Source organism: Protopterus annectens, chromosome 7.part0, assembly GCF_019279795.1.
Source record: "Protopterus annectens isolate FY-2018-M chromosome 7.part0, PAN1.0, whole genome shotgun sequence".
In the NCBI taxonomy this organism is placed as follows: domain Eukaryota; kingdom Metazoa; phylum Chordata; order Ceratodontiformes; family Protopteridae; genus Protopterus; species Protopterus annectens.
In genome coordinates, this window is record NC_056739.1 from 1,523,589,092 (window position 1) to 1,523,607,097 (window position 18,006).

An 18,006-nucleotide genomic window follows, 5' to 3' on the forward strand; every position below is an offset into this window, starting at 1 on the left:
AAAGAAACACAATTGTTAAAGGTGAGCAAACATGCAGTAGTTTGTGCAGATTAGAACTCATGAATTGCTGTTACCAAGTGACACTGTTTTTCTTTTTCCTTTGATGTTGTCCAGGGCTGGGGAGTAAGGCACATTACATTTGTGGACAATGCAAAAATCTCGTATTCGAACCCTGTACGACAGCCATTATTTGAGTTTGAAGATTGCTTGAATGGTGGAAAGTCTAAAGCACTTGCAGCTGCAGATAGACTTCGAAAGATCTTCCCTGGAGTGGTAAGGAAGTAAAAATGTTGATATGTCATATTTTAACTTGCAGAGGATAAAATCAAATGTGAGAACAGGCTTGGGTTGTTGCATTCTGTACTGTGGAGGATAGAAGGGGCAAAGGTGCTGCTTTTAGAAGGCAAAGGATGGAGATCATCAATATAGTATAGTCAGTGCATGTAAGATGAGTAAAGCTTTGTTATTAGATTTCCAGGAAGATCCTTTTGTAAGACCCTTTTCCACTTTACTTGCCATCATACATCCATCAAAAGAATTTCTCCACTGGATTTGAGTATGTGATGAAGAAATCAATGTGCACATTTTTTTTCATTTATCGTTGACTTAAATGTCTTTGTCTAAGTGCCATATTTGTCTAGTTTGTCAGGAAGTATTTTGTTTTCACTTCAATTTTCTATCTATTGTTATGGTGTGAATTTATCACACTTCCGTACAAGAAACTTATCCTTAACTTCTGTCAAAGCTAAACATATTTCTTCAGCAGAGTCCATCCTCTACTTTCAGTCTTCTGAATTATTGTCTGACTTTTCTGGCCCTCTGTTTAACCTTTTTCTGCAGCATTCCTTTGATATTTACAGAACAAATTAGTCACTTTTGAGCCAGGATATTATACAGTTCTTGTGTTTATTGCATTCATACAACATGACTAATGCTCTTGCTTCTGTATATACATTCAGGGTATTATTTAGATTTTTTTGTTTACTTTTGAAACCTTCATACTTATTAATATTGGTTATTATTCAACAATTTTCTGTCAGCTGTGTCATTATATCACTTTGTCATCACTTAAATACCACAAACCGACATTCCTGTATGTCACCTTCAACCCTGGCCCAGCCACAGTGTTCATCCACATTTAGTCTAGCAAACTTCCAAGGGCAGAGTTTAGATAACTGTACTGATAATTTGCTAGTTGACTTTCATTAGCTGCTCACATGATGATAACCAGGATTACAGCATTGTTAATGGTATATGCAAAAGTGAGTGTGTGTGTGTGTGTGCGCACACACACGCACGCACATATATATATATATATATATATATATATATATATATATATATATATATATATATATATATATATATACACACACACACACACACACACACACACACACACACACACACACACACACACACACACACACACACACAGCAATACCGGCAAAGTGTAGTGTCCCAAAAATCACAGACGCACAGGTGAAAACAGCCCTTTCAAAAGCCAAAAACACAGTGTCAATGGGACCAGATGGTGTCCCAGGCTGCGTCTTGCATGAACTACAGCACGAACTAACCCCCCCCACCTAAACACGCTGCTCAACCTCAGCCTCTCCACAGGCTACGTGCCCATAGAATGGCGCACAGCAATGGTTATTCCTCTCCACAAAGGAGGGGCCACAACTGACCCTGGTAACTATCGCTGCATAATCCTGACTAGCCTGGTCTGCAAGGCTATGGAGCGCATCATCATGGAACGCATTAACAAAGACATTGAGAACCTCCAAACACTTGACCAGACCCAGTTCCACTTTAAGGGCAGATCATGCCTACTAAACCTGGTTGACTTCTTTGAGACAGTCACCAAGGCCATAAACGAGGGAAAGGTGGTTCACACAGCCTACCTTGACCTCGCCAAGGCTTTCAACACCATTCCTCACTCAGGTATTACAGAAAACTCACCAGCCTGAACATATACCCCTACGTCACGAGATGGGTTGCCAACTGGCTTACAGACCGAACTCACACGGTAAGAATAGCGGGCTCCAGGTCCGACTCTAAACCAGTCACAAGTGGTGTCCCGCAAGGCTCAGTCCTGGGACCCCTACTGTTCAGCATATATTTCTCAGAAGTACAGGCAAACACAGGAGGACTATGGCTAACCAAGTTCGCAGATGACTGCAAATTGGGAGCCATAACTGACTCTCCAGCTGACACAGACATCCTCCAAAAGGGCCTTACTGAGATGGACACCTGGTGTCAAAGTCATGGCCTCAAGCTAAATGCCAAAAAATGCATAGTCATCCCGTTTGGGAAAAACGAAACAGCCACGAATTACCACATAGGTGGCAGCCCCCTTAATACAGAAGAGGTAATAAGAGATCTGGGGACCCAGGTAGATAGTAATCTCTCCTATGACAATCATATTGCCAAAGTAGTTAGGAAATCTTTCTATGTGGCCCATCTAATTACTAAAGGGGTCGTATCTAGAAATAAAGAGGTTATAGTGCCCCTCTACTCGTCACTCATTAGACCCATCATAGAGTGCAATGCCCCATTTGGGATGTACCTCACAAGGTGCTTCCAACAGCTGCAAAGACCACAAAAGTACCTCACCAAGAGGATTACTGGTTTCAAACATATGTCCTATGCAGCTAGATTGAAAAAACTCCGGCTGTACTTAGTGGCATATCGCTTACTCAGAGGTGATATCTGCCTGACTTACAAAGCCCTGTCCTACTCAGAATTGATGGACATGCTCCACCTAAAGAAATCCAAGTCACTGTGAGCCATGCGCTCTAGTGAGCTAAACCTCGCCACAACAGTAAATAGAACATGCTGGAGAGATAAATTCCTGTTACAGAGACTCCCCATACTTTGGAAAAAAATTCCAAATTACATCAGGCAGAGCCCCTCACTAATACTTTTCAAGAGAAACCTTGATGAGTGGATGGGTAACAGAAAATACACCTCTGGGATCACTTCATTGGCTCTGCTTGACAGCGGATCAGTTAATTAATCAATGGGGCGGCGAAAGTCAACAAACTCTGGCTAGGCTTATAAATGCCCTCAGGCAGATAGCCTAGTACCTACCTATATATATATATATATATATATATATATATATATATATATATATATACACACACACACACACACACACACACACGCACACACACGCAAAGTGGATATAAAAAGTTGACACACCCCTGTTAAAATTCCAGATTTTTGTGATATAAAAAAATGAGACCACAATAAATCATTTCAAAACTTTTCCCACCTTTAATGTGACCCATAACCTGTACAATTGAATTGAAAAACAAACAAATCTTTTAGGAGAAAAATATAAAAAAGTAAAAAACGTACAATACACTGGTTGCAGAAGTTTTCCTTTAGGGGTTGTTGCTTGTTTGGCCTGCACAGAACGTCATTCAGGTACCTGACTTGTGAACAAGAGACATTCAACCAAAGGTAGTCTAGGTGGTCTGCATCATCTGTAACTGGGTACATGAGAAAAACTCAACATGATCTCCTGGGTTTCATAGTTACAATGTCAATGGTTCTGTTCTCATAACAGGTACTTAAAATGCATAAATGCTGATTCTGTAGTGCAGCATTGGTGGTGCTGGACCCCTGAAGTGCCGTTCTTCTAGTGGAAAACTGAGGTTCTGTTTGCTGAGATGTTGGCAGCTTAAGAGGCTGGTAGACATCCCATGGTGCTTTTGAAAATAGTATTTTTTAATTAATACAGAAATATAAGCACAGAGTAACACTAGGCATCATGTAATAACCGTTAATGAACACAAATGCTTGACAAGTGAAAAGACCCTCTAGCATACATGGAAACTATAAGAGTAACATACAAGTATTGATTATATTGAATTATTTCCCTCAGCAATTTAATATCAGCTCTAGGAGATTTTCTACAGTAGTGGTAACCACACAGCATTGCAGCACTTAGTCTAATAAAGGCTCGCTCCTTGCATAACATTTCAAAAATCCACACCAAAAAATATTATAAAATTTTTCAATAAAAAATTGAACGCTTTCATTTCAAATGCATGAAACTTTTTCAGAATAACAATAGATTAAAATACACCTTTATATATACACAGCTTTGTGATAGGATAGGTCCATACTATTTAAAATAACAGTTTCCCACTGGATAAAAAACTAAAAAGAGAAGTATAAGAATTGAATGAAGTTTTTTATGCAATGGGAAACTGTTATTTTAAATAGATATTTGTTGGCATGGATTTTTGAAGTGTTGCGCAAGGGGCGAGCCTTTATTGGACTAAGTGCTGCAGTGCTGTGTGGTTACCAGTGTTGTGTTTCGAGTTAATCAGCTGTTTCACATTGTGATTACTTGTAGATTTTCTACAATCACAGTTAGTCTCCCAACCAAACAGTATGGTCAGTTTTAGAAGACCATAATTTTGTATGTTTACAAATATCATAGCAAGTGGAAAATTCAACATTATGGTTAAGTATTAGGAATACCTATAAATATAAACAATATCAGATTTATTCTTGTAGTTTGATATGCAACAATGCCCAAGTTCATATACTCTCCATTTTAAACAAAAATCCTATTTGCAGCCCAGAGCATGACACCAGAATAGTAGTCCTGTCCAAAAGAATAGTATCAGGAACCGCCAAAAAGGCTTCCAGTTTTAACCTATTTAACTGAGTCTGCAACTATAATGGAAGCAAATCACATCTGCAGAGAAAAGACGTAATAGCTTGTCTCAAGAAATCGTCTTCGTGCCTAAGAAATTGTTTTCATGCCTGTACAGTTACTGGCCATCAGATGCAGACCAATGTTTCTGCTTCAGTCCCTCCAAATGCACACACACATTTTCCTGCCATGCCCTTATACAAGTGGAAGATTTATCATGAGGTACTGTCTGTAGCTAAAATATCCACTTCAAGAAACTACCCTCATCCTTGTTGTTATCAGAGTAGACATAGGTATTTGTGAGAGGTGGAGACTATAGCAATAAGGTATACAAAAATTGTTGTCCCTTTAGAAGGGGGCAGCAGAACCTGCATCTTGAAAAGACAGTAAATCTTCCTGCTGCAACTTGCAAGAGGTAATCAATCCAAATCTGTCTATCCTTATGACATCTTGTATGGATGACTTGACACTGCCTTCTTTGGTGACCCAAATTATCACTCAAAGTGCAGTGATGGTTTGTACAATTCTTGACAAAATGACCAGTAGTAGAACAAATACAACATTACAGTGGCTGACCCTCATATAACCCTACAGCTTAACAGAATTTTCAAGATGTAAACAGGACCCCTTTATAAGATGCAGCTCAGTATTAGTATCCCATCCCCCATTCCAAAGGAGATGTCCGTGTCGCAATTTAAACACAAAAACAACAGAAATACAACTTTTCCTACTATAGAACAAGCCCCTGAAGCTTCAGAATCAGTTGAGGAAAAAAAGATGCATTTTTATGATTATGAGCAGCAAATGGTGACTAAGGAGCACAATGTTTCCATTGTTCACATTTGTCTGAAAAATAAAGAATTTCAGTATCATTTTCAAATGCCACATCAGAAAATCTTTCTACTCCAATATACACAAATGGTCTGATATTGTCAGCATAAATATTCAGTAATTTGAAAAACAAACAAATGTATATCAAATCTAATGGACACATCAGTAACAGAAATATCCATTAACATGTATTCAAGTGATGAATATACACTGGTGGTTTAGTAACAGAAGATGACCACATATGCAGAAGTGGTAACAAGCCCTGAATCAACTAGAGTGAGAGATGTACAGCTGACAGTTTTTTTTGGCTCTTCATGTTTTGATTTGATTCAAGTCCAGAAAGCAGTACAAGGAAGGAATTGCCCTGACAAATGGAGAGCTCAGCATTAACAGTGGACTGTCATTCAGTTCTAGCCGTAATGTCCGACTAAGATGCAGAAATGGTGGCATTGTCTTCAGCAGCAGACTGCAACATCTGGGATACTGACATGCCACCATTCAGACCCTACATATGTACCTTGTGCTGCATGCTCAGACACAAAAGAGAACTGTCGGAGAAGCAGCTGTAAAGAATGGGGTTGAATTATTTCTGCTGTAGAAGAAAGTTCCATACAAATGTCCATGGAAGTGTACTGATAAGGGAAAAACAGTGTTAGGTAAAACATTTGACGTAGTAGAATCCAATGGTTCCATAACAGAAGCTGCTAGTGAAGCAGTGCATTCGTTTGTACCATCAAAATGCAGAGTTGCCTACTCTGTAGCATGACTGTTGAGAGGATGGAGTATTGTTGGAATTTAAACTGCAAGTAATAAGGACTGATATTTCTGTTACAGACATTGGTGAAGTAATGGAGACAGTTGCAATATCAAAATGTGCAGGACTTTTCATATTGGAAGAGACCTGATGAGCAAAGGAAGAACTAATGCAGGAATTTACACTGGAAGTGACTGGCACTGACATTTCCACAAAAAAAAAATCACTCATTTTAAACTCTGTTGAATCTGCTTTTTCACTGCTCCCTGTCTTGCCTAACCAGACTGCAGACTGTGGTTTTTAGATTTTTAACATGAGCTGCTAAGTTTTCAAGAAGGTTTGCATACTAATGAGTTCATCCATATAACACAGTAAAGTTTCCAGAAGAGCACAAAAACAGTAGTTTTAGAAGGCCAGAAGCACAGAACACATTTCTCCCAATACGCAGGAAATGGTGTCCTTGACAACAAATTCCAATGACTTGACTGAAAATAGACCACAAGCTTAATTGGAATAATCCAGTCTGGAAGAATGGATGGATATATATATATATATATATATATATATATATATATATATATATATATATATATATATATACATATCTTCCAGACTGGATTATTCCATATATATATATATATATATATATATATATATATATATATATATATATACACACACACACACACACACGTATATATGTATATGTCTGTGTGTGTATATTTATATACAGATAGATAGCTATAGATAGATAGATATAGAGAAATAGTGATTTGGGAGCCTATCCCTGGAGTACTCTATAGACATAAGCTTGTGCTAGTGCAGACATGGTAATTGCCAATGCCTTGAGTAGATTAGACTGTATAGTTATTTTTGTTTTCACTGTATTCCGTCAGATGGAGATATCCACATACATCTAACGCACTTTTGTATGTATATTGGACCCAGGGCTACTTTTGTTTCACTAGCCACCTTTACTGGCCTGGGAGTATAGAGAGCTCAATACAATTGCTTGGTGTGTCTTCCCTGCCGGCTTCAATTTGAAATACTATCAGAGGTTTGGTTATGCCTTCCAAAAGGTGCTAAATGATTTGTTGTTATGAGTTCTGACCCTGTCCTCCCTTATTCAAATAATAATGAAGTCACAGACCACCTGAGGTGCAGCCAACCTTTTTGGTTTTCTAGATGATAGCCATGTAGTGAAATGCTTAAGTTTGTGACACCAGTATAGAGGCAGGGTAGCCGCGTGTCATACTAGGTTTCAGGAAACATGAAGTGTTATGTTGTCTGTACTCTCAGACAGTGGGGGTGCCCGTGATAAGGCACTGACCCTTGCTTCTTCAAGTACAGTAGTAGTAACCCTAGGGTCAAAGTGGGTGATACCATTGTGAAATAATTCAGAAAATTACTGTGTGTTATTTTTTAATCATGTGAAATAGTAAAATAAAGACTTATGAATCTCCTTGGATTTTTATACTAATTTCAAGTTAATGTTCTGCTGTGGTCTTTCATATGGCAAGTTTCAGATTTTTGCCTATCTTTTTGATACAGTCTTTAATGTAGGTAGATTTTTATTTATTATAAGCCTTAGTTAGCTTTTTTCTTTTATTGTACAACTTATTAATGTTGTCATTCTACCAAAGTGGCTTATTTTCCCCAGAGTATCAGGTTCTGATTGGGACTGTTTGATTTATGTCATTTGTTAAATGAGAGGAAAAGCCATTGGCATTTATGCCAGCTGAGACTAAATGGGGTCTGAAAATTTAGCAGTTCAGTTTTGAGAGCTTATCGTATAGTTTTGGTAGGTTTGTCTTTTTAGAGTCTGTGAACTCAGAGCTGTTCAGTGTGGTGGGTGTAAATGCCCTTAAGGAGAAGGTTACTGATTTGTAATTGGATTTTGACCAGCGACAAATATACTACAGGTGTAGTGCAAGTAGATGTAATGTTACTGAGGATGACATCAAAAAGATTTTGAAGCCAACCAAGTAGGCTAGCTAGCTATTTGTACAAGGGAATTAGCTTTCACTAACCTTTAGGAACCTTTGGCCATATCCAGTCTTTGTGCTATAGGTGCTGCAGTTAATCATCTGACATCACCTATTATAAAGGCTTTTTTATTTATGGATTGTTCAGTAAGCACACTTAGAAGTTGTAATCATCTAGAGATATGAAAGATTGATGATTTGTCTTGTTTGATAGTTTGAAGTTCAATAATTTCAGTTCATAGGTTGCAAGGAATTTGTTGAGCTAATTGGATCTTTGACCAATGTTGATACTCCCTCGCAGTTTCTTTTGGTTCTGAATGTGTGATAACTGCCAAAACCTGCTGTAGAGGAAGTGTTATATGATGAAACCAAGTATCAATTAGAACATGGATATGGATGTGTTCAAGTTGCAGAGGAAGCCTCAAGATCTGGCAGTTTATTGTCAAGATTTCTGGCACTGAGCAGAGCAACCTTGATGTAGTCTAGACTGGGTATTACTTCAAGTCTTTTTCTAATGTTGGAATGCCCAGAAGATGGACTTTGCTTAAACGGGTACTTCAGAGGCAGCAAATTCTTTAGCTAGTATTCAGAATCATGGAATGAAAGTTGCAGGCCATCCTTGGTGAAGCAGGTTGGGCTGTTGATCATCTCATCCCAAACTGAGACATATTTGATCCCTGTAGAATGACACCAGTTACTTAGACGGTTGTTAAAGTAATTTATCATCTGTTTGCATCTGGTCATCATTCTGGGTGAGGGTCGAATTCTATTCAGGGCCAAAGTTTTACTTGCATTTGATACATGTATAGCAGGATCCATTATGCCTCTTCACATGTCCTTCTTTGTTGAGCACCTCAGGTCATTCACACTGACATGAGCCACCACACAGTCATCATCATGTTTGTCCTGCTGGAAGAACTGAACCATCCCATAGCCTTCATAGAGCATGGCACTAGAAAGACATGCAGCTTGTCACCCTATCTTTCTTCAGCCTAGTGAGCATATAGTCACTGTGCCACAAGATGGAGTCTCCAGTGACTAGGATATTTCTACTTGGACAGGAAGACTTGGTGACAAACAAATGTCTGCAGTGTACAGACTGCTGGCTTCCTGAATTATGTGAGTATAGTGGAGTTGTTTTAGAAGATTGCTGATGACGCTCCTCTGACCTGATTCTTGGAGGCTTGGGGGTGATTTTTTTACAACCTTAATGAATACTGGTTTACTGTGATCTTGTGGTGGCATGGATAAGTTCATGTTTCTTACTGACCATTTCTGAGAGGGTGGCCTGCCGCTAGGTTATATTGATAATTATACTTCTCACAGATCAAGTTATGCTGCTCCAGTAGTGGCTGGGTTGTTGGTGAGCATTAGGCAGTGCCTACTCTGTCTCAAAATATTAAGTGTACCAAGGTTGGTCAGAGAATGGATAGAGGCAGACTGGATTTCCATGTTTGCCAGTGGGTCAAATGGCTGAGGGGAGAAGTGATGTATTTAACCAGTGTTGTCAGTAAGCAGGCAGAGAAGATGTGCTGGGAAATTAAACTGTGTTGTGAGGTAAAAGATACACTAACAGTGATCCAGCAACTGCTTGAACCTAAAAGGAAGAAATTAAGTATAGTCTTATCTGAGAGTAGTACACAGCTAAACCATACAAATTCAGTATAGCAGCAGTAGTATGAGGGCTGAAAAGGTAGTATAAGGTAAATGCAGTATGATCGAGAGTTGTATTCAACTGTACTTTGGTAATGAAAACAATTACAGTAGCAAGAGAACAGCATACAAATTCCATACGATACCAACAGAATGACGACTAAGCAGGTGTTAAAAATTGCACATAGTGCACTCAAGAATACCAGGCTTGGATGCCACCAGTAATATGATTAAGGGCTGGCTCAGGTGCTGCATACCATGAACATAAGGCTCAGTTGTCACCAATACAATGAAGAGGAGGTATCCTAGGAGACAGCAAAACACACATATCTGTCATTAGGCTTGGTGCCCCGCAGTAATTGCTTTTAGGACACCAATAAAACCCACACTTGAGGAAGTTACTGAGGTATGGCACTAGTAGACTCTGCTGTGCAGTGATTATTTCTAGGATTTATGAAACTTTGTTGCCACATTGTTTGATACAGTCACATGTAGTTGCTATCACTAACCAACCGAAGTACAAATGGAAATGCAGATATCACTAGTTGCTGATAATGGCTATGAACTCGTCTGGAGCAGCAAGAAACTTTTACAACAACAATTTGAGCATCTGACATGCAGGCAACAAAAAAATTATCAACAGCAAAGTGTAGGGCAGTGCAGATGGGATGGGAACAGGTAGGAGTTCTAGTAAACAGCAGCAGCTCACAGCTCAGTGCAGCTTAGAGCCAAGTTGAACTACAAGTAGCTAACTTTAATGGCCATTCAGACTCAACAAGGGACCAAGTAAGATAACAGTTGTAAATACCCTAAGACAAACTAGTTATGACTGTATAGTTCAAGACACCTGCTGCTTGATATAGTGCTGCAAAATCAAATCTAGTTAGACCTAGTCAGTCCAGAAAAAGTGTGTAGCAGTGAAGTTCAACACAGAGCAACCCAGCCAAATAGATTTAGTGGAGACATGCAGCGGAAGCATACTGGACCTATAACACAGAGGTCAATGAATCAAAAACCATCCTCTGTTATGCAAAGGGGGGGGGGTGTCTGTCAGTTGGCACAGTGAGTTAAGATTGTGAGCTATAGTTCCTGTAGTACAGGGTTTAATTTCCTAAGCTGTCATTTGCATACTGGGTGACCTTGAGCAAGTCACTTAACCAGACATTGATCCTAGGTCATCCTTGTAAAGGGACAATGTATCCATTGGGCCTACCTAGTTAACAAATAAGTGGTATATTAAGAGAAGCAGGTCCAGTTATGTAGAACAGTTTGAAAGCTACATTTAAAAGCCACAGTGTCTACTGTTCACGCTCTTGAAGTTTAGTAAGGTAAACCGTATTTTATGTAGATTAGATGCATTTTTGCAGAGCAACTTTAGGATAGGTGAGAAAGTAGTAATTTCTGTTTAAATAGCAAACATATTGTAGCATACATAATACTTTGAAAAGAAATGACAGAGACTGCTCTTTGGAGTGTCAAAATCCACAGGAAGATTACATTCTTAGCAGGATTCATCTGTCTGTTTAATATGTCCTTTTTCCACTTTTGGTACTGATTTACACATATTACCAAGTTTTTAGCTTGTCCTTTTCCCAGTTTTGGTCCTCATGGTTCTGTTAACCAATGACTGTAGTTAACCATTTTATTATCTCATGCATCTCAACATATGTCATCCTTCAGGGCCACTAATAGATTAAAGCAGATAACAGCATGTAAAAATATGGAAAAACTGGGGCTTAAAAAACATAGTTGGTTCTACAGCCAACACTTACGGTGTAAACTTGGATCATTTATATTGTAAAAGTTTCAACTTCTTATTAAATACTTGACACTTTTACTGCAGAATGGTCACTAATACAGTTATCTCCGTCCAGTTTTTTTTTCTCTTTCTCACATTCTGCTTGACAGCAGTCATTACTTCACAGTTGTTGAGGCCTGACTTGGGAAAATAAATTAAAATGTAGCTAACAGCTGAAATCTGTTTTGCTGCTTTTCATAGAGCTAATATAATGTTTTCAATATGCTTCTGTCTCCTGATTCCAGCTGCTTGACAGAATCTTTTATACTATTTGGTGAGTTGTTCATAATGACATTGTCCAATCCACTCAGTAGACAAGAATAAGTGCAAGCTGCTAGCATGGCTGGGATTCATTGACATGCGCAATGTGCCTGCACAGCACTAATGTTTGAGAAGCTCACTGCACAAAACAAAGAGAGCTAATTATATATGTAGTAGGCTTGGGATAGTGTCTGCATGCTGAACAAAGGAACGTACAATAAACCAGAGCTGTTAATGTAACATGAAGAACAGTATTATTGCAGCATAGGTCTGGAGCTATACTGCAACAGCACACATGAATGACATCAGGGCAAAAGCATCACAGCATACCCAAAGCAGTGCATATCACCATGCACTGTACATTAGCACATAGCTGCAGCCATCAGCACACAGCCCCAAGAAAGGCAGCCCTGCAGCCAACAGATAGCAATGTGGGTGTGGACAGCAAAGTACCAGCCATTTTCATCATGTAAACAGAGAGGAAGTGGGATAGATAGGATGGTAGGAAAGAGAACAACAACAAGCAGAGGTAAACACAAAATCTAACCATAAGGCATGACTGCATCTGTTGTACAATAGAGCCTCTTTTTATCTTCAAAAGAGAACATGTGATGGGAAGGGTAGCAAGGGATGGCTATGGGTAATACAGAGGAAGAAAAACAGTTAGCAGTGGCAGACAAACACATATGGAACAAAGAAAGAAATACAAGGGTTGTGTACACACACAAGGTGGAAAAGACAGGAGATAAACACATGCATACAAACATACTGAGAGCAGACAGTTTGTGATGGAGAGGGTTGGACAGTGATTAAGAAATGGAAGGAAGAAGTTCACCAGGAAGGGGATGGTGTAGCTTTTGGCATAGTTGGCTATTAGGCAGGCCAAGAGGTGGCCAGTGTAATAGGTTGATTAGTTGGTCCACTGGAAGCCTAGTGAGCAAGACCTACAGGTCACTCATCTCTTTCAGTCATACCGGAAGGAGCTTCATGGAGCCAGTGGAAGTATTCAACTGCTAGCACACCCAGAGATCAGTTTCCAAATCCTATGTTAGAATGGCACTGAAGACTCCCTTCATCTTCACCCCCCCCCCCAAAAACAGTCATGTAGGGAATCAGTGACCTCCAGGTCAACTCCACTAGGTAGATTATCACACCCCCATAAGGGACAGACCTGGTAGGCAGTGGCATACCAAAGCCAGATGAAGTAGCTGGCAGAGTCTGAAGTGAGCATGGCATCTCTTTCATCTCTGCCACAACTGGACCTACAAAAGGATGACATAGTGGAAAAAATATCATACTCTCATATGATAAAAGCATCATTGCAGTTGTGCAGTGATACTCCCTGTTGCCTGGAGTGGAAGTCTTGCCTTCTGTGGCATCCAGCCATGTTAACACAATGGTCTTGGAAGCTGCAAAACAAACCAAATGCAATTAAGCATACTTGTACAGCAGTATACAAAGCAAAAACTATGTTACTGCCAAATAATAAAAAAAAAGATTACTGTACATCTATGGCTTCCTGTTCTGAACCGTTGCTTCCCATCGGGGAGCAGGTCAGGGTGGTGTCACCTTAGGTCATCATAGTGATTACAACACGTTTTCCCCAGGATGGGTGATACCTACAGCATAGTCAACATATGTGTCAGGTTGTGCCATGCGACACCCTTCTTCAGATGGCCATTATAGTGGACCAACACGCACTCTTTGAAATTCCTGTGTAGGAAGAAAAGGAATATCCTTCTATCCATGACACTTCATGTAGAAATCCTAGTTTTAGCAGCCCTGGAAGCAGCTATGTCCACTCAGTAAGTCCATTCAAGGAGCAAAGTGGTACACCTATGCACATGAGTGGACATTTGTGAATCACGTGTCACCCAGCATGACACCTTACTGTGGCACTATTGCTCTTGTCAACATGTATGCATAGCACATTGCACATAGGGCCAGTGTCTGTGAATCACTTCCTATCTGGTTTTATTTGCATAGCCACTGACCTAACTTCCTAATGCTAGTACACTATAAAGTGGTGTTGCATCTTGTGCAGAAATGCTTACATCTGTGCAACTGAGATGAAGAGTAATTTGAGAAAATGCTTTGTGGATAAGGAGCAATATGGAAGGAAGTTGTCCTGTCTAGTAAATTACTTCATCCATACCTACAAACCATGTGGTGGCTGTCAGGAAGAATGAGGCATATGTTTTGATGCATTTATAACTGGAGCCCCATCACACTTGCATTGACATTATTGTCTGCCTACATGGGAGAGGAGCATTTATAACTGGAACCCCATCACACTTGCATTGACATTATTGTCTGCCTACATGGGAGAGGAGCAGGCTTTACGCATAGGTTGCCTTGGGAATATATAACTTATGGAGCAGGGTGTCTCATATTCATAGGTGCAAGTATGGGTACAATACCATATGCATGATTTGAGGCTTTTCACATAGCAATAACTGTAGCTGTTAACGAAGCCAATACAAGGGGGGGGAGGACATGGTCACAATCATGTGCATGCCGTAGCATAGCATTAGCTATCATAGCATATGCACCAGTTGACTGACTTGTATTTAACCCTTAGGTGTACAGGTAGTGTCACGGCTGCACGAGGGAGGAAACACCTAGAAAAGTTCCTTAACCATGAAAATGAACATCTAGAAAAGTTCATTTAGCAGGAGAACAAACTGCTATTGCAAAACCTCTGTTCAGTTGGCCTGCTGGTCACAGATGCTGCTGACAAGCAGTACCAGATACAGATTTGGTTGAGATTTGTGAAGGATGTGAATGCCATGAGCAGCCATACCAGGTCTCTACAACAGATGTGACAAAGGATTACTGATGTGATACTACAAAGGAAAACGTATGGGATGCCATGACAGATCCACCACAGTGGGAGGACCACCAAGACAGAAGCAGCTAACAGAAGTCAAAGAGGTTTTTTTTTATTTCATTCTCCAGCAAGGGGGATTGGACTCTTATACCTGGAGGTGGCTTGAAAGTAAGAGTTTGCCTGGCACCAATTACCCATGTGTTAGTAGAGGAAGTACTATGTTAGTAAAGTTCAGTATAGTAGACTGTAGCACACAGCATTGCTTGACTGAAGAGAGATTGACTGTGGCCCACCTGCATGTCTGTTTTTCTAGGTATCTCTGGTCTGCACATGGAACATCCTGCACAACAAGGTATCCCATCCAATGTGTTGTATAGCACTTTCACTGTGTGCCAGTATTGGTACCACAGATGGATGTGGACAGTGGTCATGTGTGAGTCCATGTTTTCATAAGTTCTACTGTTGGAGGTTTCACCTCAGTAGGAAATCATATGGCTAATGCCAGTAGGGCATCTGTTGTTGCTGCTGATGGCAACATGGAAGTAGCACAGTGCAATGATGCTATCTGCAGCACAAGACTGTAAGGGGTTGCCTATATTTTCCATTAAACATACCCTTGTAGAGGTAGTGGCTGAGCACACATCCTCAGGGCAGCATAACCGGCATCCTGTACCTGAACTCCACTTGGACTACACCTGAGTCCTCATCTCACATAGCAGCTGACATGGGTACTGCCTTTGAGAGGTGTAGCTAAACCTGATCAGGGTGCATCAGGGAAGCATGTGTGGTGCAGGAGAAACACTCCGTGTTTGCAGATGATACTTAATTGGCTGGTAGAGAAGACATATTCCACAGTCATAGATGATACAGTGTCAGCTATTGCTAATAATGATTGAGCACAATGTTATTTGACTTATGGGTAAATGGAAAACCACTGTAAGCTTTGCTTGGCTCTGGAAATAGTGTTACTGTAATACACCAGGTCATTAGTAAAGAGTAATATAGTAAACTCAGGTGATACGTTGGTTATAATGTATGTGCATGTGGACAGAATGGACTATGGCTCAACTGTCAGTATTTAGTGCATCATTGGATACACAAATACACTGTATTTGGGTAGCACCCAGTCTTAAGTGTGAAGTTATTTTCAGGAAAAAAAAAAAAAAACTTTCCCCAGTTCTTATATTTGTAGACTTATGTAAATGAAGACCTATTTAAGACCACAGGAATCATAATGATCAGTAAGGAAGAACTACCTTTTTCAGAAATAGATCCCAAGGAAGTCCAAAATGGTGGTAAACTGGATACCTGTATATCTGTATCAGTGGGGGATATTATATGCTAAAAGAATATTGTTCAGTAAAAATGAGGATCTTTCCATAACAGACCCAGATAAAGGATATGGACTGTGTTTGAACATGCTGCTGTTCCACGAGAGCCACATGCAGTAGACTTGTAGTACAATAGCATGAATCATGAACTCAGAAACTGCAAAGCAGCAGCTATAGAGTTTGTATGAAAAAAATGAAAGAAGCAAACTATAATGACAAGTAAATTAGACAGCAGGAAACTCAGATTCAAAAATCCAATAAAGTCTGAGAGTGTTTAGTAGCTTCCTAAAACGGGTCTACTTCACTTCACCGAAATCCCATTTCACTGAAATTCATTTCACTGAGACCAAATCACCTAAAGTTCACAACACTGAAAACGTCATTTCACTGAATCTCATTTCACTGGCAGCTTACAATGCTACATTTCACAAGACTAAATGGGAAACCAAAGACAAACAAACTCACAAAAGTAAAGCCTACCTCATTCCACAACTTAAAAACTACTTATTTATCCTCAGAAACCAGACAATATAAAACCAAACTAAGTGGGTGGCTACGCCCCCCACACATCCCAGTGTGGGGAGGGCTGTGTCCCCCACCCCCCTAACTATATATACTAACTCCAGGTTGCACTACAATGGGGATAAGGGCATATACCCTTTACTTGCCGCACAGTACTCTACACACTTCCACATCAAGTCTTTAGCTTACAATTCAGTGAAATGAGATTCAGTGAAATGAATTTTCAGTCATTTGAACTTTAGGTGATTTGTTCTCAGTGAAATGCCAGTGAAATGGGTTTTGGTGAAGTGAATAGACCCCCTAAAACTCTCACTAGTCCCCAGTGGTACCGGCTGTTCACAGACTGAACTTGTTCAGTCTATCAAAGGAAGGAGGGAGGGAAGTGATATCAAAAGAAATGCATATTTCCCCAGTCCACCTGGGCGAACCTGGCTTGGATAGAAAGAGTCAAGCTAAAGCTATTCAGGAATGCAGATATGCTCAGAAAAGCTCTGCTCAGAGTGTTTTTGGTACAGACTAAATATGCTAAGATGGTCATTTACAGTAATGACGGGGTGCCCCACTTGCACAGAGTGCAAACAGTTCTAGACTTAGGTAACTGTCAAGGCTACTGCCCCAATCTGTAATGTTACAGGTTGTTTGACCCTTTGGTTCAGAGCAGGGGGAGGGAGGTGTAACAGAGCACTGTTCTCTGATAAAAACTTAAGCCTTTTTCTTCCTTTTAATGTCAGCAGTGAGTGATTGTAACTAAAAGACTGCATGTGGACTGTATTCCTAGGTATAGGAAAGCATTTCTGACGGTTCTAATTTAAAAGAACTAAGCAAAGCAAGGAACTGTGATTTATTATGTTAACCAGTTCTGCACTCAAAGATTGCATTTTCAGGTTATTATTCAAAGGATGCAGTGAAGCTAGCTCATTTCTGCTTGTTCAAATACTGAAATGAAGCCAATAATGTTTCTGTTTGCCATGCAGAACCAGTTAAACTCTAGTTGAATAGACTTTTGTCAAAAAACAGTATGTACTGGGATGCCCTTCAGCTCACTACATGACCCTCCCCTGCACCATTGTGGGTATGCTTGGAAATGTTAGGGCACTGTACACAAGTCATGAACCACTCTTGATGGCTTTTTCAGTGTTGTCCCTTCCCATTTCACCCTCACCCAGGAGATGAGGGATGAGTAGGAAGATTAGTTAGGAGGGAGCTGATGATTGATATGCAGTGGGGGCAAACTGGAAAAAAAAAAAGACTACACTGTCTAAAATCTTCAGATATAGTTACAACTTTCCCTGCTGGTAATTCACAGATAAATCTGCAACTTCTGGTTATGATATCTCCAAGACTCTCCTTATTTTAGGTTACA

At 40.0% G+C, this 18,006-nt stretch overlaps 1 protein-coding gene across 2 annotated transcripts in view; it reads left to right on the forward strand.

Moving 5' to 3' along the window:
• Positions 1 to 18,006, forward strand: part of ATG7 (autophagy related 7) — a 2,350,184-nt gene that overhangs the window by 1,336,298 nt on the left and 995,880 nt on the right. For both annotated transcript variants that reach the window (XM_044078060.1, XM_044078061.1), the window contains exon 12: positions 115 to 273. In XM_044078060.1, coding sequence (XP_043933995.1) covers positions 115 to 273 — 159 coding nt within the window. The remainder of the gene's footprint in view (positions 1 to 114; positions 274 to 18,006) is intronic.